Genomic DNA, 23,501 nt, shown 5'->3' with positions numbered 1-23,501 from the left:
TCTTTAAGCACTTAAAAATAATATCAATACAAAATACTATTAATAATATCAATACAAAATAATATCGATACAATTTAATACCAAGTATTTTACTGTCCTATTTTTAGGATAAAGGGCTGCATTAATTCAGACTGAGCTCAAATCCCACCTGCATTCCCACTGGCCATGTGGCCTTAGACAAATAACCCCTCTAGCATTGGTTTCCCCATGTATAAAAAGGGTATAATATTATTTCCCTCACAAGGTTATTTACATCTAAAACAAGAGTTAATATATATGTAAAGTTTTTGAACAGTGTCTAGCACACGCGGCCAACAAAAAATCCTATTAGTTATTATTTCTAGCTGGAAACTGCCTTCACAGAAAGTTAATCTAAAGGGCAAACTAACTTCTGAAAATTGCTCTTTAATTAATAATTCAATCCCACAAGTTTTTATTGCACACCTACTCAACAACCTTTCCTTGGCAATTTTTCTCCTTCTTCAATCTCATTCTCTCTTCACTAGCTACTTCTGCCCTCTTGATGGGAAAAAAATTCACTTGACGATAACTTTTCAACACCTTTATCTGGCTAAGGTGAATGCCCAGTTTTCAAGAAATATTTTCAAGAAACTTGGGAAAAGTAAAAATTCTGACTAATAGCCAAAAAATAAAAGACATTTACTTAAATTTTATATTTATAGCTTAATGTTATTCTTCCTAGAACCTTTTTTGCGTTTTAGATAATGTATATTAATAACAGGTAACCATGTGAGACCAGTTCATGAATAAAGTGAAGTGGATTCTAATCTCTGTGCCCAGCAATTATCTTACACGTACTATACACTCTCAGAAAGCTTTTCTCATGTATTCTAAATTCAATTACTGGTATAAAAACCTGAAATGTTCCCAGCAATCAAATTGCAGTGAAATCTATATTTACATTTTAAATCTATAAATTAAACTCAGGCCTTTTTATATACCTCCAATTTGTGAAATAGTAATTAATAGTTTTCCCTATTCGTAGCAGTTTATATAAAGCACAAGATCAAAAAGGAGAACACTAATCTTAAATTTGTATGCCTGTATAGTGGAGTTTTAGGTAAGAGAAAGTTGTGATGAGCTTTATTTGGTAACTTTCCTGAAGTGTTCAAAAAACTGCAAAAAATACTAGTGACAGTACAATTGACTAAAGGGATTCCCACTGCAAATGAACAGTTCTTACAGTCTGAGATTTTACCTGACAGAGAAAACAATACGAAACCTTTTTTTAATTAAACTGTTTCCACTGTGAACAAAATCATCTTAAGGTGAAGTCACAAATATAGCATAAAAACACATCACTGATTTCAGATTCGTGTCTCAAAAAGAAGTTTTTGGCTGTGACCAAAGGTAAAATAGTCAAAAGCTGAGAGCGTTCATTAGCTAAACTAAAAGCCCAGCCAACCCAAGGAACTAGAGAAAAGAGGTCTGATTAGTTACGAATTAAATCTAAAGTAGGGTCCACTGCGTAAATGAGGATGATCACTTCACTTCCTCACTTATCAGGAATGACACAAGACTCCCCCGAATTTTTCAGATCTAGTACATACACCATCTCTCACGCAAAATCATGTGGTTAATGAGTTACAGTATTAACACACACACACACACACAAACTACTCGATAAGCAACATCTCAATTTACAAGACTTCCCTGCCTGGCTCACTCACACCACTCCGAAAACCATGAGTTACAGCCCCAAGTGAAAGTCACCTGAAGAGTCGTTAACATCCACACTTTGATGTGAAAATGCCAATTAAATAAGCAGCCAATCAATTTTAAGCCCAACGCAAACTGAACTGTTCCTGGCCTACAGGAAGACTGGGAAGCTCGGGGCCCCTGCGGCCAGAAGCCGCCGGGAGCCCCCGCGATGGGAGCCCCCGCGATGGGAGCCCCCGCGATGGGAGCCTCACTCAGGGGCTACAGAGGGTGTGCACGAAGTTACAAGGAAGGCCCAGGGCCCAGTGCGTGCGTGGACACGTGTAACCCGCTCTTCACCCCAGTCCGTCAGGGCTGCTCCCACGCCAGGGTTTTGATCCGGTTTGGGCAGGAGGAAAAATAAAGGCCGGTGAGGACCCAGAAGTGGCGGGTATTTCCTGGTCAGTGCGCGACGGGTAATCGCGGTGCATCCACCTTCCGCTGTGTCGTAGCCCCCGCTCCCTTCGCGGGCGCCGGCCCCTCGCCCCGCTCCCCCTCGGGCCGCCTCGCCCCCGGAGCGCGGCGCCATTTCGGCGCGGGTCGGGCCGGGAGGCCCAGGCGCTCGGGAGCGGCGTCCGGCCCGGGCAGCGCACACAGACGCCTCCTCCCAGCTCCCGGGGTTCCTGCTCCGCCAGGCCCAACCGGAAGGCGCTCTCGGCGGCCGCGGGGACCCTGCAGGCCGCGCCGAGCCGCACCGGGCGGCGGGCCGGGCTGCGGGCCGGGGGCTGCCGCGCCGGCCGGGGACGCCTCTCACCGTGTGCTCGTGCTCGTCCGCCCGGGCCCGGGGCAGCACCAGCAGCAACAGCGCGGCGGCCGCCGCCACGCCGGGAGCGCCCGGCAGCGGCCTCATCCTCCGCGCTCCCACCGGCCCGGCGCCGGCCCACCGACTCCTCCTCCGCCGCCGCCGCCGCCGCCGCCGCCGCCGCGGCCGATTCGCATCCACGGGGCGCGGACAGACGCACGGGGCCCGGGCCCAGCCGCTGGCTCGTCCGCGCCGCCGCCGTCACCGCCCGCTCCCAAGCCTCCCCCGCCCCCCGGCGCCTCAGCCTCTTCCTCTGACTCAGCCACGTCATCCGGCCACCCCGGCACACGCCGGAAGTGCCTCGCGACGCGGGGCCGCAACCGCCGCCGGCGCCCCGCCCGGGAGGGCGTCCCGCGGCCGCCCGGGGCCCTGCTGCGGCCGCCCCGCGCGCCGCCGGCCCGGCCGCCCTGCCCGCTGGGGCCTTCGGGCCAGCCCACCCTGGGCCTCGGGAGCGGCGGCGGGGCGCGCCCGCGGCCTCGGCCTGGAGCCCCCGCGGGGGCCTGACCCGCGCTCTGCGGGCCGCGGCCCGGGGCCGCCAGCTCTGTGACCTTGGCCAAAACGTTTACGTTTTCCTGGCCTCGTTTTCCCCAGCTGTGGAGGCGGTGTGACCGGCGGCGTCGGGGCCTCAGGGATCAGAGCCGCTATCCCTCTGCAGGCTCTGGCCTATCGCCGGGACTGAGTCACGCGCTCCTCCCCGTCACGGGAGATGCCGGATCCCTACAGACGTGGATGAGCGGCGCGGAGTCACTTCACCACTTACCGGGCCCTGCTGCTCGGTCTCGCTGAAATTCTCATTCATGCATCTCTCTGTTCGCTTGCATTGTCGGCGTCCTGTGCGCAGACACAGACCCCCGCTGGAATCGGCGCCTGTCCTAAGCGGAGATCCTGCGCTGCCAGTATTTCCTGTGCCTCGAGCAGTGCCAGGCCCGCAGTAGGACCTTGAAAAAATGCTTGTCGTGTGACTACGGCACCACCATCTACACAGTCCTGCAAGCCAAAAAGCTGGAACTTCTGGTTGAACGGTCGGCTTCAACCGTCTGCAATCACAAGTGGTAGCATTTGGTCTCCTAGAAATGTCTCAAAATTTTATTTTTCCTCTCTTTCTTCTGCCAATAACAGCCAATCGCCGTCTCACTGCATACTGCAACAGTCTTGACAGGATCCCTGTCACCAATCTTCCCTCCCAACGGATGCCAGAGTGATCTTTCTAGAAGGAAACCTGATTATATCACTTTCTTGCTTAAAACACTCCCTAAGGGGTGGCTGGGGGGTTCAGTTGGGTAAGCATCCTACTGTTCATTTCAGCCGAGGTCATGATCTCAAGGTGGTAGGATCAAATCTGCGTCTAGCTCCTCACCGGGGTGAGAGTACAGCTGGAGATTCTCTCCCCCTCCCCCTGCTGGTGCTCGCTCTCTCTAAAATAAATAAATCTTTTTTTTTTTTTAATTTTTATTTATTTATGATAGTCACAGAGAGAGAGAGGCAGAGACATAGGCAGAGGGAGAAGCAGGCTCCATGCACCGGGATTCAATCCTGGGTCTCCAGGATCGCGCCCTGGGCCAAAGGCAGGCGCTAAACCGCTGCGCCACCCAGGGATCCCCTAAAATAAATAAATCTTTAAAAAATATTTGTTTTTAATGCTCCTTGAATTTTGTTTAAATAAATCATGGAATCAGAGCTAAGATTTTCATCTGACAAGCACTATTCTGAGCCCTTTACATCTGACTCATTTAATGCTCACAAAAACCTTATGCAACAGGTCCTATCGGTATGTTCATTTTACAGGTATGATAACTGAAGCACAGAGAGGTTAAGTGGCTTGCTAAAAGAACAGTCCCAAGCAGTCTGGTTCCAGAAATCAATGTTTCTTACTACTGATGGACCTCCATCTGTACAACCATTTTTTTTTTAAATCTATCCACAGCCAAGTTTTTTTTTTTTTAATTTTTTTTTATTTATGATAGTCACAGAGAGAGAGAGAGAGAGAGAGAGGCAGAGACACAGGCAGAGGGAGAAGCAGGCTCCATGCTCCGGGAGCCCGATGTGGGATTCGATCCGCGGTCTCCAGGATCGCGCCCTGGGCCAAAGGCAGGCACCAAACCACTGCGCCACCCAGGGATCCCAAACCATTGTACAACCATTTTTAAAAATGAAATAGACCTGCATATACTGGCATGCAATGATATTAAGAAACACTTTTTTAAAAAAGATATATTGATTTGAGAGTGAGAGTGCGCACGCACAAGCAGGAGGGCCAGAGGGAGAGAGAATCTGAAGCAGATTCTGTGCTAAGCATGGAGCTCAATGTGAGGCAGGATCTCAGGACCTTGACATCAGGACCTGATCCAAAACCAAGAGTCAGACACTGAACTGTCCACCGGCATCCCAAGAGATACTTTTAAATGAAAAAAAGTTGACAAAAATAGAATATAGTCCCATTTTATTTTTTAAAAGATTTTTATTTATTTTGAGAGCAAGTGAGCATGAGTGGGGGGAGGGGCAGAGGGAGAGAATCTGAAGCAAACTCTGTGCTGAGCATGGAGCCGGATGCAGGACTTGATCTCAAGACCCTGAGACATGACCTGAGCTGAAATCAAAAGTCAGATGCTTAACCGACTGGGCCACCAGGTGCCTGGAATATAATCCCATTTTAAATATCATTTTAGTCTGCCCATAGAAAACAATCTGAAAAATTATGATGCAAACCATTAACACCAAGTAAATTTCTTCTTTGTACGTGCCTGCAAATATTTGGATGTTTTTTACAATGACCATGTGCTACGTATGTAACCAGGGGGGAAAGTTTCTTGCTGAAGAACACAGCCCAATCAGACTCTGACTTTACCTCTCACCAATCTCTATGTCCTGGCTTCATCACTATATTTCCCAAATATACCATGTTTTTTTTATACTTGTGTGCCTTTGCCTAGAATGCAAGAAAGTGGATGACCATTAGATACTCTCCTTCCAGGCCTAATTGAATTATCACCTCTTCAGTGAAACCTTGCATGACCCCCTCAGGAAGTTGAGTATCCCTTCTTTGGGATTCCAAAAGCATTCAGTATGTTATGTCACAGTTACCACCCTTCACCTGCTCTTCTATACTACACTCTGACCTTTTATGATGGCAAGGACTATCATTTTTTCATCTTTGTATCTATCCCAGCTGCTGGAATAGCATCCATCACATCATAGACAAACTATTTGCTGAGTGAACAAAGGAAGACATTAATAAGTGGAAAGTCAAACTGTCAAACTGCATAGGATTTACACAATACTTTTTAGCCAGTCTAAGAGACATCACAAGACAGTACATGATTAATTGCTGAATGAATTGTATACCAGGAATTGCTATAGAAATCAGGAGGAGTCTTATACATCTTTGTATATCCCCTAGAGCACCTAGCAAAGTGACTTGCTCATAGAGAAAGCCCAGTAAATGCTCCATGAATGAATAATCACTGCTTTTGAATCAAGTGATGATGTGCAATTGAAGAACAAGCAGTGCAAGTGCTGAATTAAGATGGATGAGTAGTTTCTCGCTTAAATATCCATCACCAGCCTCCACATATTTGAAGCAGCAAGCATTTGCTAGGTGTTGTGGGGAGCACTGGGCTGGCAATTACTCAAAGGTGCGGAGGACACAAGAAAATTTTAAAGCATCCATTTGGGGAGCATAGACTCAAAACCGGGAAATTACACACAAGACAGAGAACAGGCAGGACAGTGTACAAAAAAAGAACTGCACAAAATGGGAACAACTGTGCAAATTCAAGAGGCAATAAGAGCAATGGGCATGTAGAAAAGAGGAACCCCTATTTTGGTGGAGTATTTGGAAAAGTTTAATGGTGGGAAGAGCATATAGGGTCATTAACTCAACAACTATTTATCAAGCTCTACCATGTGCCAGGAATTCCAACAGGTACTAGGAAATGATGATGCTAAATGGCGTTAGGTGATAAAAGTCTGGTAACAGTAGGTTTGGAAAGAAGGAATAGGGATGAAATAACTGGCTAGAGGAAAATGAGTGTGGCTTCAAATATTTTTGGAAACTGATAACTTTACACTAAAAAGTAGAACTCAGGAGGACCAAAATCAGGGCTGTTCTGCCAGATGAAGGAGTGAAAAACGTTGATATATGTCATTTCACCAGTTTCTTCATCTAGATTAATGACTTCATTCCCTGACATCAAAAGGGATGAGAGAAAACATTCTAGTGAAAGGAAACACCTCTCCCCTCCAATGGCTATACAGCCTTTTTTTATGGTAGTTCTAATAAGACTCAATTGGTTAAAGGGCTTATGACCAGTAAATGATCCAGAAACCCACAATTTCAATTTTTTTTATTCTTGACAAACATGATCTTCAAAAATCTTGGTCTGTAAGTAACAACGTATCTTTTGATTTCCAATCTCAGGTACTGTTGGAGAAGGTAACTGAGAGAACATGACCATCAGTTGAACTTCGAGCTGGACTCTGGCAATTGGAGGATCCTCACCCACTTCCCTGTCTTTGGAATATATACTCTGCTCACCATTTCCAAACTGGGAGCTGTTCCAAGAACATAGCCCTGAGTGAGTAAGGTGTTGTTGAGACCATCTGGATGGTATAACTGAACCCAGTTGAGGCCTCTATTCTATATGAACTTTTAAGACTCTGGTAGGCAGGTGAGATCTACTTGCCTTATGGTCAGCCAAGACGGGCCTGGTATCAAGGCTAGTTTCAGATCACATTTTCTTTGAAATTCTATTTCTTCTTTCTACTTTATTATGTTTGTCTTTCTAGTTATTTACCTCTGGGATTGGGCAGTCCTTCTATTGCCTTTTTTTTTTTTAGATTTTATTTATTTACTCATGAGGACACACATACACACAGAGAGAGAGAGAGAGAGAAGCAGAGACACAGGCAGGGGGAGAAGCAGGCTCCATGCAGGAAGCCCGATGTGGGACTCGATCCTGGGCCTCCAGGATCACACCCTGGACTGAAAGCAGTGCCAAACTGCTGAGCCACCCGGGCTGCCCCAGTCCTTCTATTGCTATTTATCACTTTGCACCTATCTTTTCTGTTCTAGCTGAAATATTCTAGACACAGAAAAACTTTATAATTGTTCTAAGTTCTTTCTTTAGGAAGCAGTCATTTAAAACAGTTGATTCTCAGACTGAAATAAGTCTGTTATTAATGCTTCCTCAGCTGGCCAGCCTCAAAACCACACACTATTCTTTGAAAGAAGAGCACATTTTATTACTTTATTTAAGATAAAACCATTTTATTTCCTGGTGCATGTGGGAGAGGTATCTAAAAATCCCCACTACTTAAGTGACAGAGGACAGGCTAGAACCTCCCTTTTTTTTAGTAACAAAGTAAGAAAAATGGAGGGGAGAATAGGAATTTAGCTTGACTTGTAAAACTACTCACTGGAGTAATTTACATACTATCACTTTGTCTAATTATGGCAAAGGATTAGGGATTATTCACATCATTAAATATGTCAAGTTAAATTATTTGATTGCAACACCAACCTCTTGCTCATAATCTCTCAGTCTTCATGCTTTGTTGCTTATATTGTTGGATTATCTGCTCACAAGTCTTAATATAAGATGAAGGTAGAATGCTGACTTAGGAATTAGAGGACAATGTACCTCATACAGTTAGAAGTAAAGGCAAGGGCCATGAATATGATTAAAAGCTACACTTCCTATTAAACCAGCTCACTGGGACACCTGGGTGACTCAGAGGTTGAGCATCTGCCTTTGGCTCCGGGCTTGATCCTGGAGTCCTGGGATCAAATCCCACATCGGGCTCCCTGCATGGAGCCTGCTTCTCCCTCTGCCTGTGTCTCTGCCTCTCTCTGTGTCTAATGAATAAATAAAATCTTTAAGAAAAAAAAAAAAAAAAAAGGCTCGTAAAATCTTGGGGAAAGATGGTGGCAGCTGAATTGTCTCCCAAAGCATCATACAGAGAAATTTTTTGAGTTTCTTTGGATACCTACTTACAATTTAGTCTCTGATCTTCATTGTATTGAAATCCATGGTTTTGTTACATAATAATGTTCCTAAAAATGTGTACAGAAGTTGAGTATGTGGAAGTTGAATTTATGTTATAATGGGTTGTTCTGTTTCTAGAAAATGAGGAATTTCACTTCATCATTAGAGACATTCTTAGACAACATGGAGCAGTTTGGATGTGCAATGAACTGACCATTTCCACCCATGTCTCAAGTGTGTCACATTTATCAGACTCAAGTTTCTAAACAACACTTTTAATTTTATGTTTTCCACTTACTTTCACAGAAGAATAAAAATGTAATAAAATATTCCAATATTGCACAAACAGTGATGTGCACACAAAGATGCTAACATCATTAGCTGGCAGTAAGTTTTGCCATGTTATTCATCTAAATGCTTATTAATTAGAGAATGTACAAAAATCTAAACTTGACATCTAAGAGGGAGCTTAGAGATACTGAATATTTTTTAAAAAGGGTAGCTTTTATCAAAATCAAATGTGCTTAAGAGATCATGTATAAATAAGAGGAAGGACAATCATACCAACATTATAATTTCTTGTTCTCTATCCCACATTACCCTCTTTTTCCCAAATAAGTGACAAGGAGAGTAAAGGAACCACTGTAGAATGGCTACTGTGTGCCAAACATTGTGGTAGGGAATTTGAACAAACACTCTGTTAATGGCCACAGCCAATAGTGTATTTCAGTGTCAGAAAAAAGACCCATGACCCAGAAGCTATTCATTTCAGTAAGAGTCCTTGTTTGCTAGACCAATGAATGAAGTTGGAAAAAAACAAAACAAACAAACAAAAACAAAACAAAACAAAACAAAAAAAACAAAACAACCCTGAATCATTAGAAAAGGACACAATAAAACTATATTTAAATAGACCGTTAATAGTGTGCCTTACATATATCTGCATGGGATAGAGAATACATTTCATAAAAAATTACCAGATTTCTGATAGTTTTTAAAGGAATGTGTCTGATGCTAACTTTATATTTAAGTATCAAATTAAGGATCTGTGCTTTGAAGGCAGATTTCTGTGCCAGTGACTCAAAATTAATGATAGATTAGTGACATACAATAATTATGACACGTTAATGGTTCTCTCTGCACAGATATCCCAAGTCTAGCGGTAATAATAAGGAAATAGATAACTGTTTCTATTTTACATTCTTCCTTTTTTCTCTTTTGACCTCTTGGCAGAGAAGGAATCAAGGGTCCTTCTGTCTTCTTATGGCCAGAACTAGTAAGCCCTATAAAAAGGCTGCAGAACAATAAATGGGGTCACTGGTATCCCAAGCTTCTGGTTCCCAGCCATTTATAGATGTTCCTTGCCAACAATCCTGTTTTGAAAGCATACTGAAGTATAAATGCCCAAACTGAAAAAAATACTTGATAGTGCCATGCCTGGGAGATATAGAAGAAGGACATTTCTGGAAGGTTAATAATCTACATGTGGCATTTCTTGAGGGAGCAATTGACTATCTAGATATTTAAAGTGTGGTGACCTGGAATTAAGAGACCCAGATTCTAGACACATATCTTCTTCTAACCAATTGTATACTCTTGGTTTTTATGGAATCTCAGATTTGTCTTCCATATAAAAGGAGTTAGGACTAATCCCTCTCTAAAGTCTTTTTCAGTTTATCCTATGTGAACAGCCCGGGCATTTAAACACCCTCCTGAACCTATAGAAAAGTTGAAGACCCATTTAAAAATCAGGATGTATCTCCTTACCTGAATACTGTAAGTCTTAAATCATAACCACTTCTAGAAGTTAGTCTGGACTAGCAAATAAGTAAGGCCTAATATAAGTGCATTTCAGTAAAATCACTTGTAAATTACATTTCTGATCAATCTTTTCAGGCTTCTGACATGCCAAATTAGAGGTGAGTATTCCAATTAAGTCAGTCTTTATCCTTTTGGCAAACAAGGATATGGATCAATATACTTGGTGATGGTGAATAAAGTCCTTAGTTTTCACTTCTTCATGCCTCAAAAATATCTTCTTCAAGGAAAGCCCAAACCAGCAGGGCCACAACAGCATCAGCCATGAAAGTAGATCTTAAGGTCAGCAGTCAGACTTTAAAACTCAGCATGAAGACATTATTAACAGGCTGAAACTGCAAGTCTCAAAGTCCTGATGTTCGGCAAGTTTCAGGAGGTGGAATCAGCGACCTCTGGGCGGAACAGGTGGAGGAGGATGGAAGGTCTCTCTGGCTGGAGGTCTGAAATAAAAGATAAAGCAACTATTTTTAAGTGAATCTAATTAACTAGTTCTTAGGCATCCAAGGTTTGTTGCGAACTTGGTAAACTAAGCAAAGAACATGCTCCTTAATTAATGAAACCATACAGACCCCTGAAAGGCACAGCTGCTGGCTGTGGATCACAACCTTAGCTGCACATTAGAATTACCCATGGACCTTTAAAAAATACCAATTCCCAGGCTCTCTCCTAAACCCATTCCCTCCTAACCTCTGGAAGATAGGGTGGGTCATGCATCACAACTTTTTAACAGTGTCCCTACCCAATGAGTTATATTACTATTTTACCCATGTCTTCTATTTTCTGATGTTTTGATACCTGGAGTCTCACTAATCCCGGAGGGACTGCCCCTCCCAAGGCAAACTGATTCCTACAGATAGCAACTTGCTGAAGAGCACACCTTTCATATGCAAACTAACCAGTCCCAGCCTATACCCCAACTACTTCCTTTATGGGTTCTTACATTTGGGCCGCTATCCATCTGCCCTAATCACTCCAGGGCCAGGTGCTAGACAACTAGGGATCTTTGCCCCGGAGTCCACTGAAATTATTCAAACTAGCCAATCCTAAATCTGCTTACCCTACCTTACTTGTACTCCTGCAGAAATCACAATAAAAGCTCTTATCCATGTTCCTCTAGTCTGCTGCTTTTCTCTTGAGTAACCCAGTGCTTCCCCAGTGGGACCCCATGGCATAACATGCCCCTTCCTCTTGGGATCTATGAATACAACAAACTATCATCTCAAAAGCAGTTGTCTCTTCATCTGCTGACCTTACCATACCTAAATAATAATAAAGCCTATATTTTAAAACACCAGTGATTCAAATATGCAGCCAGGCAGAAGACATACTATAGTAGGGGGTCTTTTGAGAAAAGAATTAACATTTTTTTTAAAGATTTTATTTACTCATGAGAGACACACAGAGAGAGGCAGAGACACAGGGAATGGGAGAAGCAGGCTCCCTGTGGGGAGCCTGATGTGGGACTGGATCCCAGGACTGGGATCACCACCTGAGCCAAAGGCAGACACTCAACCACTGAGCCAGCCAGTTGCTCCAAGAATTTAGAATTTCTAAACTCTGCTTCTCACAATGATTTCCTCTTTTGGTCACTAAGTGTGCTATCCCAACTCCAGATTTGCTTTCCTAGAAGCCCCCCTCCATTTTATTGGTTTTTAAACAGTCCTAAATGCGATTCTAGACAGACCTGGGTGAGTCTATTTACAGAGAAGTTCAACAATTGTGGATGGTATTTCCACATGTGTGCTGTAAAACCAATATTTGATTCTCTTGGAAGCAAGTCAATAAGTCAAGAAAGAGAGCTTTGTCAGGTGTTGAAATTGAACTGTGCTATCCTGGACTTGCATAGTTGAGGATTGAATGAATCAATGATTAAATATTTACTAAATGTCTCTTGAATGCAAGTTTTACGTAGGTCAAGGAAATGACAAAAGAGTTGAAGAAAGGGGCTGTCTCAGGAATAAGGCAGAGAAGCAGGAGTAGAAAGAAACAGCCACAATCATGCTCAGGAGGCCCTACTGTGGCTTCCAGAGTCAGACAGATTTGTGTCGTTGCCTCTTTATCCGGAAAAAACTAATTGACAGTCTCTTTCCACCTCTCCAACCCACCCTATGAACTATGGCTTATAGGAGAAGGCTGAAAGGACAGTTAGATAATACTACTTGTTACATGAATAAGCTTAGGCTTCTTGGCTTCCTGGATTGCTTGCTCACTCTGTTCCTTCCTTCTTACCTTCCTCCTTTCCCACCCTCCCTCACCCTCAAAATGTGTCTACTCCTGGGCATGGGATACAGCAGCAAGTATGATGAACATGGATCCGTCCTCATGGTGCTAAGAAATTAATGGATAAAACAGACAATAGGAACAATCAGAAAACTGCACTGTTTTGATAAAGTTCAGAACCTATGGGAAGACATAGCAAAGGCAATCATGCACTCATCCAAAGGCCAAGTTCAACTTCTCTGAATATGTTTCTCACCTGCCAAACAGAAGTACCCACAGATACCTACATCTGCGTGTTGTGTGAGGCTTAGAGATGACAGTTGGAAACCAGACACTCCAGAAGTAAAGCTAATAATTTTCTTATTATGAATAAAGATCTGTTCTTAGATTTCTTTCCCATGTGTGCTCCATGAGCCTTATGATTTATCCTCCACCATAAAGACAGTCATGATTTCCCCTGGCCCCTCTTCCTCTCTCTGCTGCCCCATGCTGCAGCTGGGGTGGGCCTACAAGCAAACCATTTCTGTATTTTATTCTGATGAACAATCCCAACCTAGGACTGGAAGTCCTATCTCAAGGAAATGGATTTGTGATCATAGACCTATCGGAATCATGGACGTACAGAGTGTAAAAACAGAATCAAAGGGTGGTCAGTGGGGGACACCCTCTCCAGGACACTGGGAAGCTGCAGCTGGAAACTCAAGTGCCCAGAGATGCCTGAGAGCTGGCTGCTTTCTCCTCCTTGTCGAGGGGGAAGCTCTTGCTGCCAATGAGTTTGGTTCAAGAGCCCAGCAATTTCAATGTTGGTTAACGTTCTTTTAAAGCAGGACTGTTACTTAGCTGGTATGCTTTTTTATGATCATAACATTGTTGACAATATTTTTCAACTTCCCTATTAATAAATAGCTTCAGTCCCAAGTACCCTTACTCACTGACCATTCCAGCCCCTCCTAGAGACTCCACAGACCTCTTATAAGTCTGCATCTAACATGTTAACTTTGGGTGCTGCAGGAGGCCTCCAGAAGTATGTTCTGATTACACAGGACCTTGGCTATGTATGCCTTAAAGAGGAATACACAGGTTGTTAGTGACTGACTAACGAATGGCAAAATATTTAAAAAACAAAACAGTGATGGCTCAGTAAGATTTTGGGCTTTGTTTTGGGGATTTGGGAGGGGTTTTGTTTATTTGGTCAAGTGGCAGGACTTCACCCAAGAAGAGCGTGATAGTCCTAGACACCTCCCCACTCTCTAAGGACTAATGCCCTACAAGGGAAATGCCATGCAAAGATGCATGCATCTGGGCAGCCCCGGTGGCGCAGCGGTTTAGCACCACCTGCGGCCCGGGATGTGATCTTGGAGACCTGGGATTGAGTCCCACAACAGGCTTCCTGCATGGAGCCTGCTTCTCCCTCTGCCTGTGTCTCTGCCTCTCTCTCTCTCTCTCTCTCTCTCTGAATAAATAAATAAATAAATCTTTAAAAAAAAATCCTTGCATTAAAAAAAAAAAAAGATGCATGCATCTGCTCCTGTTCTTGTCACCATCCACCTTCCCTGACTTTGAAAAACATTGGGAACTTAAAGGTGGGAGTGTGAAGCCTCTCTCCACCCATCTATAACCCACCTGCTTTGTGGGAGATGACCTGATGGCTAACTTTTAAAGATATGGGTAGTCTAACACAAACAGTACCAATCTCTCCATCCATCCATTAATTCACTTACATGATAAATACTAAGTTCCTACTATGTTCTAGTTACTGTGCTAACTACTGGGACTGCAGATAGTAGAAAAACTGTTTTAATCAAAAGCAGTTTCTTTCAAGGCTCACCAGACACTTGAGGAAACAAATATGTAAACAAGGGCCATGATGTGAATGAAGTATAATAGAGGTATGTGGGGAACCATAAGAAGGCTCATTCTGCATAGGAACATCAGGGGAGGCTTCATAGAGGAGGTGATGACTAGACTGAATCCAAAAGGATGTGCAGGAATTTTCTAAGCAGAAGGAAGGAGGGAGACAGAATTCCAGGCAAAGGCACAGATTGGGCAAGACACAGTTCCAAATGGCACAGCTCACTGGGAATGCAGGGGTGGGGGGTGGAACACCAGCGAATATAGGAGAAGGTGGGACTTGAGGCTAGACAGGGCCAGAGCATGCTAAAAAATACGGCATCAAATGTGCAGGCTTTTATGCCAGGAAGTGACATCATCAGCAATTTCTGATCTAGAAAGTGCACTCTGGCAGCAACATGGAGGAGGGAGGTAAGTGTGGGTCTACAAGCATGCACGTGGGCACTGGCAGATGGAGAGGGGGTGGATCCGAGAGCTGAAAGGGTAGCAGACTGGACAGAGTTTGGAGACACACTCTGTGGGAGCTCCCAGGGAGGCAGGGTTGGAGGAGAACGTCTGGTTTTGGTGCTTGGGGAAGTCAAAGAACTGTGCCATTATCCCAGGCTGGGAACTCACCAGAAGAAGACAGTTTGGGACAGAGAATGGCAGGTGGGATGAATTCAGGTTTGCACAGGCTGTGTTGGAGATACCTGTAGGGCATCTAGGTCGAGGTCACCAGTAGAGAGGAGCAAACAGAGGGCTGAGATAGAGGTGGAGGCTCGGAGTCCTCGCTGGCAGCTCAAGTTCTGGGGACAGCACACGGGATGAGCAGGTGGAATGGACCAGGACTGGGAGGAAGGGGTGATAAGCACTGCACCTCCAGTGCTGTTTGAGAGCAGGGGTGCTCAGGTGACATGGGCAAAGAACAGTTATGGATTCCCAGATCTGGAAGTAAAGAGGAGACCCCCAAGGTCAGCCTCCCCTCTGAAGAGGGGAGGTCAGTCTGTCAGTGGGTCAAGCATGGAAGCCATTTGATGACTTTATTATTTTGTTCAAACAGCTCCTCACTTTATTATGCGAATGTATAGATACTTACAAAACAATCGCATATTTGCAAATCTTTCTTCACACCAAAAAGGAACCCAAATGCTAAGCTCTATCAATTACAGGTTTCTTTGCAAACACCATTTCTTTAGTAAAAAGCATTTTTCCTTTTTGCTCCCATTTTTATCACAACATACTTCCAGACTCCCCCAAAAATTCATCAGCCATCTCTGTTTACACATTTAAATGCATCCCGCTTTCTATCCTTTAATTTCTGGAACTTGTTTCCCTGGTTGTTCTCTTTTTCTCTCCCATTAACAAAGTCCCACAGAGTCTTGAAGTTATAGTTTCAATCTTGACAACTCTTTTCATCTTGGTGCAATTAGTTAACTGCCTCCAAACTCTTCAATCTTCAGGAATGGAAGTTCTTAGGTCTTGGATCTCCTCCTATTGATACCTTGATCCTCTCGGACAGGTGTCACAAAATGACTGAAACCCTGGAGCCTCCGATCAGGCACACCCAGATTTGCCACACAGAGCAAGTCTCAATCCAATCCAAGCCCCAGTGTCTACATCTGCAAAATGGGGTAATCCTAACATATATCTCTGAGAGCTGTGGAAGGAATTAAGTGAGATCATACATTTGGTGTGTTGAACATAATACCTAGTACATAGTACACACCCAATAAAGATTAGCATTTATTACTATAATGATTCTCCATAAATACCCCTCCCCCAACTATATAATAATTTTCAAGCAACAGCACATTATGCCAATTCAGGGGAATGGGCCAGATTATCGCTACAGTGGGTCCTCCCAGGATTAACATTCTGCTATCTGACCTGGTCTACACCAGGGAAACATGCTGGTAAGTGGGACACCACTGGCTATTGCAGAGGATCTGTGTAACAAGTGTCAGTACCTTAACTGTTACTGGGAGCACATGCAAGAGTGGTGAACAACAAAGGGAGAAATGGACAGATGCCTAGGACAGAATCAGCTTCTCTTGCCAGAAAACCAGAAAAGCCTCCTTGTTGCACTTTCTTGACAAATAGCACTGATGAGATTCACTTAAGTTTCAACATAAAAAAAAAGAAAGAAAAAAAAAAGCTTCTACCTTTTAATCATTTTTCTCCCACAGTATCTTTTAGATATCAAAGAAATAAATGCCTGGGACAAACCCAGGCTTTCATTCCCAAGGCCCCTTTCTGCATGGGCAGACATACAAGCTAGCTTTGACCACATTTCCTGTTACTCCACGAGGCCCTGAACAGGTTCCTACCAGAGGCCCGAGTACCATTATAAACAAAGACAGACGTCAGGGCCCAGTAAACACTCCAAACTCATCTGTCTAATGCCCATCTCCAAATCTCCATATGCTCATTCTTCTGGATAAGAAAACTCACTCATTCTGTTGAGTTTTTACTCTGGACCAAAAGTTGTAAAACTCTTTTGGCCAAGAGTTGTAAATCACTGAGGATGTTCTACTATTATCCCCATTTTACAAACAAAGAAATTGAGTTACATGGAAGGGAAGTAATTCATCCAAGTTCACAAGTGACTTCTAGACACTGTCCCCACATAGTGTGGCACTAGAGCCATGCTCCCCACCATGCCGAGCTGCCCCCCACCGTTATTTTCATCCCCAATTCCTTCTTATCTCTTGGTCCCCAAAAGGCACTGTCCCCCACAATACGGCCAAGGCAATTAGTTATTAGGGAGCCGAATTTCAAGTAAACATACAAATTACTGGAAAAGCTGATGTTTACCAATGCACTTTATTGATGAAATAACTGCACTTGCTATTTAAAGTATCTGCACTTGGACAGCCCGGGTGGCTCAGTGGTTTAGCACCGCCTTCAGCCCAGGGTGTGATCCTGGAGACCCGGGATCAAGTTCCGCGTCAGGCTCCCTGCATGGAGCCTGCTTCTCCCTCTGCCTGTGTCTGCCTCCCTCTCTCTGTGTCTCTCATGAATAAATAAATTAAAAATCTTAAAAAAATAAAAAAATAAAGTATCTGCACTTGAAAAAAACATCTGATTAATGAAGAGTCCACACTGAAATGCATCAAAAGTAGGAATTACAGTTAGATCTGCACTCATTCTTAGATCTTTTAGATACCCCCAAATCCTACTCTTCCCCAATGGAATTCAGAGAGTGAGGAAAACATTTATCATCAGCATCAATGTTACCTTTGTGAGGCAGCTCTTGGAGGTACCCTGGGGGGCCTCTCAAGGGGAACAGTGGGTGTTCCTTCCACTTGTGGGGGTCCTGGGCTACGACTTCTGGTAACCTCAGGGACTTCATTATCCTATAGCAAAAAAAAAAAAAAAAAGATGAGAAAGAAAAGGGAACGTGTTAAGTAATGAGCGTAATCAGACACCCTTATCCCAAAAGCCTCTCAGTCCTCCTCAGGCTTGGCTAAAGGTTATTCAAAAATTGAGAATGAGCCCAGCAACACCAGGGCAGTTTTCTACTGAGCCTACCATCACTGAGGAGACAATGGTGCCCAAATTATCCTTAATGGTCCTTGTTACTCAGAGTGGCCCTCTGTGGGCCATCAGATTAGCATCACCAGAGAGCTTGGGAGAAATGCTGGATCTCAAGCTCCTCCTCAGGCCTACTGGATCAGAATCTGCATAGTAACAAGATCCTAGGTAATTCTTAAGCATATTAAGGTTTGAGAAGCTTGCTCCATGTAACCAGATAGAGTTGGAGAAATTTTATTTTTAAACCAAAGTCCCTTTTTGGGACAGCATAACCATGAGTGGTTCTCAGTCATGGAGTAATTAATATAAGCTGTTCCCTGGAGGAGTGGCCCACCCCAAGGACCCTATAGAGTCTCCTCCTGGTTTGGCAGGGACCTAAGTGACTCCTCCTGCTTGCCCCAGCCAGTGATCACAGGATCAAAAAAAAAACACCCTGACCCAAACTGTGCTCAGTCTTAAGGCAGCAGCTCACCCTCTCCTCAGAGGCCTTATGGCTCTCAGGGGACTATTTGCCAATATATATGTGGAGGCACAGAAAAGGCCAGTGTGCAGTGAAAGAAAGCAGATATGCACAGGGAAGAAAAGACAAAAGAGCTCATGGCCCTGGGAATACATGGAGCAGTGGCCTTGGCTCTGGCATTTCTCACTGCTCCTGATCGAGGGCTCCAAACGTGATCTCAATCCTCTAGATTCCCTGAGAGTCATCCAGCTCCTTCTAACAGATGCTCTCTTTGGCTTAACCAGTCAGGGGATTAACCTCTCCCTCCTTGCCTCCCTTCCCTCATTTCCTTCCTTCCTTCCTCCCTTCCTTTTTATTGAGGTAAAACTCACATACATAATTCACCATTTTAAAGTGAAAAATTCAGTGGCACTTAGGACATTTGCAATATTGTGTAACCACCACCTCTATCTAGTCCCAAAACATTTTCATCATTCCAAAAGGAAACAGTGTTCTCCTCATTTTCCCCCTCCTCCCAGTCTCTGGTAACCACCAAATCTGTATTCTGTCTCTTATTTTTTTTTTGAAGATTTTATTTATTGATTCATGAGAAACACCAAGAGAGAGACAGAGGCAGAAGGAGAGGCAGAAGCAGGCTCCCTGTGGGGATTTGATGCAGAACTTGATCCCAGGACCCCAGGATCACGCCCTGAGTCAAAGGCAGATGCTCAACCACTGAGCCCCCCAGGTGCCCCTGTCTCTCTGATTCTATCTCTTCTGGATATTTCACATAAATGGAATCCTAAAATATGTGACCTCTCATGTCTGGCTTCTTTCCCTGGATTTCTATTTCTTGCAGTGGAATAACCACTAGGACAAGAAAAAATGGGGTTGGAGTCCCCACCTCTCACCTCATTGTCCCCCTCCATCCCGCTGCTCACACTGAGGAGGCTCCGGGTGCTGGATCGGTTACTTGTACTGCCTAAAGGGTACAAACAAAATTAGCTGGACTGTGGATTCTTTCAGGCTAAAATAAAATGCAGAACTCTATCCCTTACTTATTACTACTGATAGGAACAATATATAAGCTGTGAATATGGGATCTTCAAAATGCTGCCATCTTATTAGTTTTACTTTTTTTCAGCATAAAATGAAACGGTTCACCTTTTTATTACAATTTTTTTTTTTGCTTTATAGCTATTATTTACTGAGGGCTTATCACACATTACATGCTTTAATAACATGACTGCACTTAATCCGTGAGAAAATCCTATCTGATATTAGTGCTCTGGTTTGACAGACAAGGAAGCAGAGATGCTCAATTTCTTGCTTGTTCAGTGGTATTTCTAAAATCTGCAAACATCTTGTTGAAATTTTTTACTTATTTAGAAATGATAGCAAGCATGTAATCACACACATATATATACACCTTCCAATAAGAAGCCAGTTTGATACAAAATACAAAGCACAAACTCCAAACTCCAAAGCATAATTTACGCTCCCGGTAGGAACCGTGATTGGATGAGTTTAGGTGCTCCAGTCTTTTGAACTGAGAATCTATCACTTTCCTATCTTGTTAGAACAGCCCTATCCAATAGAACTTTCTAGAAATGTCCTATAGTATACCAATATGGTAGCTAGAGCATACCGAGAACTGAGGAACTAAATTTAAATTTTATTTAGTTTAACATATGGCTAGTGGCTACCATATGGGACAACACAGATTTAGAACAAGCTGAAATAGGTGATGATCCAGGAGCCAAAAAAAAAAAAAAAAAAAGTCCATCAACTAAAACAAAATAAATTGACTTTAATTTACCACTATTGCCACTAGTAATACTGCCAGATCTTAGGTTTACTGAATTGTCACTTAACACAGCTCATCATATTAGTTTATAAGTAAATATTCTTAGTTTCAATTTCATTATGGTATCAACTTTGGCCTAATTAATTTAGATGTGAGCTTAAATCGAGCAGGTTAAGATTACAATTTTGGATTATTTTGGGGGAGTAGATTTTTAAATTTAAAAGAATATGTCAAAATACTTATGTAAGCCAGGGGATTCAGAGTTTGCTTATTAAGGAGCATGTGATCCTTTTCCTTTCCATTCAGTTATCCATACATAACAACTTCCACTTGGCCAGAATGTCCCCATCCCACCCTTATCTACAAGGCTAAAACCTCAGGTGCCAATGCTCAGGAATTTCCAGAATCCCCTAGTGGAAGTAACTCCTCCAGCCCATGGATCCCAGGCCTACGAAGTCAAGCCTCCTGTCATTTACCATTCTTCATCCCACTCCCTCCTAATGAACCAGCCTCCTTCCAAAGGTTATCTGCTGGGAGAGACCAAAGAGCTGCCCAGGCACTGGCCCCAGAACCTTGGAAATGCATACTCATTGGCTCCCATTGTGACTTCCCTGGGTGTTCCTAAATCTTTAGCCCCCCAGTGTTTGTCTTTGAACCTTGGTTCCCTGGTTCATCTGCCCTGGCCCTCTCTCCTCTCCAGGACTTATTACCCACATCCCCACTAGACTGCATGGCTGGTAGGAGGCTCTGACCCCCATCATCACTTTTGCCAGTGGGGAGGAGGGCAGTGCCTACCTCTTCCAGGCCTCTGTCACCAGGAAGAAAGATCAAGCATCTAATTCATGCTAGTTTTGTATTTTCTCTACTCCATTACAAGTCTCCCAAAGATGGGCTCCATTTCTTTTTCGTCTTTATGTCTCTAGTGTATAGTCTCACTCATAATGCACAGAGCAGTCCTCAAATATTTGGTGGATAAATGAATAAGGGAAAGAAGTGACCAAATATAATATGACCCTCAAGAAACATGGACTCGACAGTCTACAAAAAGGTTAAAAGTCTTTCTGAAATGAAATTTGTGTTCTGTTAAATATAACATTAATATTCTTAACTAAAATTTAAGTATAACCAGATTTAACCTGCAACTGTTTTTCTGTGGTTCCCAAGAGATGACAGCTGCACCATAATAAAAATAGTGTTGTTTTCAGAGTGATCCTGGTGGGTAAAGGACAGTTGGTAGATCAGAGCTAGGCCATCTTCACTCTATCTCCCAGCCCTGAGGACTTATATATATTTGGAAGGCAGTATGTGCCAATGGTTACATGCACAGAAAGATCTGGATGTGAAACCCAGACTTTCGGCCTACTTGCCCAGCAACCAGGGACTAACCTCCCTAAATGTCCATTTCATGGTCTAGAACTCCCAGTATTGTTGCACAGAATGGATTAGGTCACATGGACACATGCTTGGCACAGGGCCTCCAAGAGGAAGCATCTGATTGATGGCAGCAGCTACCATCACTTCATCAATCTCAAGATCCATTAGTAACCCCCAGACCTTCACCTTCCAGTACCCATGCCTCTGAATAGCCCCTTCCTTCTTTCCTTCCAGGTTTAGCCACGTGGCTTGCTCTGATTAATACGACATTAGTGAGTATGATGCAAGACAAAGCATGATAGGCACTTGCACATTGGGGCCTATCCTCCTGGAATTTCCCTTTCTGGATTTTGTTAGCATATAAGAAGTTCAGGCTACTGATTTAGAGGCCACATACAGAGAGGCCCCCAAAAATGAGAGACCATCTAGAATGTTCCCACCCATGATGAGCTTACAGCTGAGGACAATGCACAGGAATGACCCCCAACTAACCCATGTGGAGGGCAGATGAAGCATCTCCACTGAGTCTTGCCCAAGTTTAGAATCCGGTATAAACAAATGGTTGTTTCAAGCCACTGTGTTTGGGGTGGTTTGTTATACAGCAATAGATAAGTAAAACTGTAGAGATGGGACTGGATTCAGGCAACAGCCACAGAGTAAAAACCATTGGTCTGTCATTTAATACCCTTCTCTAGACAGATGACCCAGCCACTCCTAAACAATAAACCACCGTATAAAGTAAGAAGCACAGTTTATGTTTTCTGTTCTGTTTTCACCTCCAAGTAAAACATACACATAAAATCATTTAAATTAACCTGAGCCTGAAACAAGTACTTTACATCTGTCTTGTTAAATTTCCCCTCCTCCCCACCCCAGAATGCCCTGCCCTCACCCTGAGAGGATCTATACCGCTTTCCTCCTCAACCACGCATCTGAGAGACGGGCCACCTGCCTCATGCTTTGTCAGCCACCTGGGATCACTGGGAAAATCTCTCCCATTTTTGAACTTGTCAGAATTCTCTAAATTGCTTCAAGGGTTTCGGCTACACATTACCACCCTCGTTACATTAGAAGTTTTCTCCTCTGCCCCATCTAGGCTTCCCTGTGGCCATAATGGGCTTTGGGTCTGTTTCAACAGATAGTAGTAGTAGGAATGTTAACCTGAGAGAAGATCTGGGTCAGCTTCCACCTTTGCTTCATTAGCTGTGTGACCTTGCACACAACTCTTTCCTTCTTTGGATTATAAATAACCCATCTATAAAGTTAGAAGGGAGACTAATGCAGGGGTTCTTGATCTAAGCCCACAGATGGGTAATACTGTGTGTATATGTATGGACACATATCCATGCAATTTTCTGGGAAGCATATCCAGAGTATAGATCAGATTCTCAAAAGGGGTTTGTGATGCAGAAAAGATTAAGAACCCCCAGGGTTCAATGACCTTCCTGTCCAAATATCCTTTTGGGGGTTCTGTGCCTGACATTTAATGAGCTACGAGTCCTCAAATTCAGTCCTGAGTCTCTTACTCTTCCATTGTTCTCCTAGCTGTTTTGATAACACAAAGCTGTTTCAAAAAAGCGAAACCCAATCTATGCTGTTGGTGAGGCCCGTGTGTCTGAAGTCAGCTGACACCAACCTGGATACAGAAACAAAGCCCCTGCCTCCCGTGTGGCCATCAGCAGGTGTTGTCTGTTGCAGACTCTATCAAGCTTTCAAGCCAAAATGTCTTCCACATTTCCTAATTGGATCCTCAACTCATCCATAAAGTTGAAATTCTCAAATGTGAGTCCCTTGTTTTCTAATGTTTCTGACTTTGTGCCCTTTCCTTCCCCTTATCAGGTTGAGGAAGCAGAAAGGAGAGTGGTTGAGAGTCTGGGCCCTGGATCTGGGCTGCCTGAGTTCAAATGCTGACATCACTGCTTACTAGTTGTTTAACATAGGGCGAGGCACCAACACTCCAGTTTCTTCCTCCAT

The 23,501-nt window shown here is 43.7% G+C and overlaps 2 protein-coding genes and 1 long non-coding RNA gene across 7 annotated transcripts in view; 1 reads left to right on the top strand and 2 right to left on the bottom strand.

Annotated features, from left to right (window-relative positions):
* Window positions 1-2,632, bottom strand: part of TM9SF3 (transmembrane 9 superfamily member 3) — a 67,996-nt gene extending 65,364 nt beyond the window's left edge. Inside the window, exon 1 of the mRNA XM_072805863.1 lies at window positions 2,474-2,632. Within this exon, the coding sequence (XP_072661964.1) occupies window positions 2,474-2,569 (96 nt within the window). The 5' untranslated portion in view covers window positions 2,570-2,632. The remainder of the gene's footprint in view (window positions 1-2,473) is intronic.
* A 319-nt stretch (window positions 2,633-2,951) lies between these two features.
* LOC140621072 (uncharacterized) lies at window positions 2,952-23,308 on the top strand. 3 transcript variants are annotated; one of them, XR_012020784.1, is made up of 3 exons: window positions 2,954-6,443; window positions 6,939-7,095; window positions 8,644-11,431. It is a non-coding gene; the product is annotated as an uncharacterized lncRNA (long non-coding RNA). The 3 variants fall into 3 exon arrangements; XR_012020785.1 differs by lacking the exon at window positions 8,644-11,431 and adding an exon at window positions 23,073-23,308 and having other exon boundaries at window positions 2,952-7,095; XR_012020783.1 differs by having other exon boundaries at window positions 2,952-7,095.
* The window catches only part of PIK3AP1 (phosphoinositide-3-kinase adaptor protein 1), a 118,738-nt gene continuing 104,001 nt past the window's right edge, over window positions 8,765-23,501 (bottom strand). For 2 of the 3 annotated variants that reach the window (XM_072805860.1, XM_072805862.1), the window contains 3 exons: window positions 19,258-19,328; window positions 17,611-17,729; window positions 15,579-16,030 (listed from right to left, as the gene is read on the bottom strand). In XM_072805860.1, the coding sequence (XP_072661961.1) occupies window positions 15,928-16,030; window positions 17,611-17,729; window positions 19,258-19,328 (293 nt within the window). In that variant the 3' untranslated portion in view covers window positions 15,579-15,927. Of the gene's footprint in view, window positions 10,764-15,578; window positions 16,031-17,610; window positions 17,730-19,257; window positions 19,329-23,501 lie in introns of those variants that run through there. The other variant, XM_072805861.1, reaches the window with a different exon arrangement.

Source organism: Canis lupus, chromosome 29, assembly GCF_048164855.1.
Source record: "Canis lupus baileyi chromosome 29, mCanLup2.hap1, whole genome shotgun sequence".
NCBI classification, from domain to species: Eukaryota; Metazoa; Chordata; class Mammalia; order Carnivora; family Canidae; genus Canis; species Canis lupus.
Note: the sequence above shows the minus strand (reverse complement) of the source record. Positions and strands in the feature narration are given on the sequence as shown.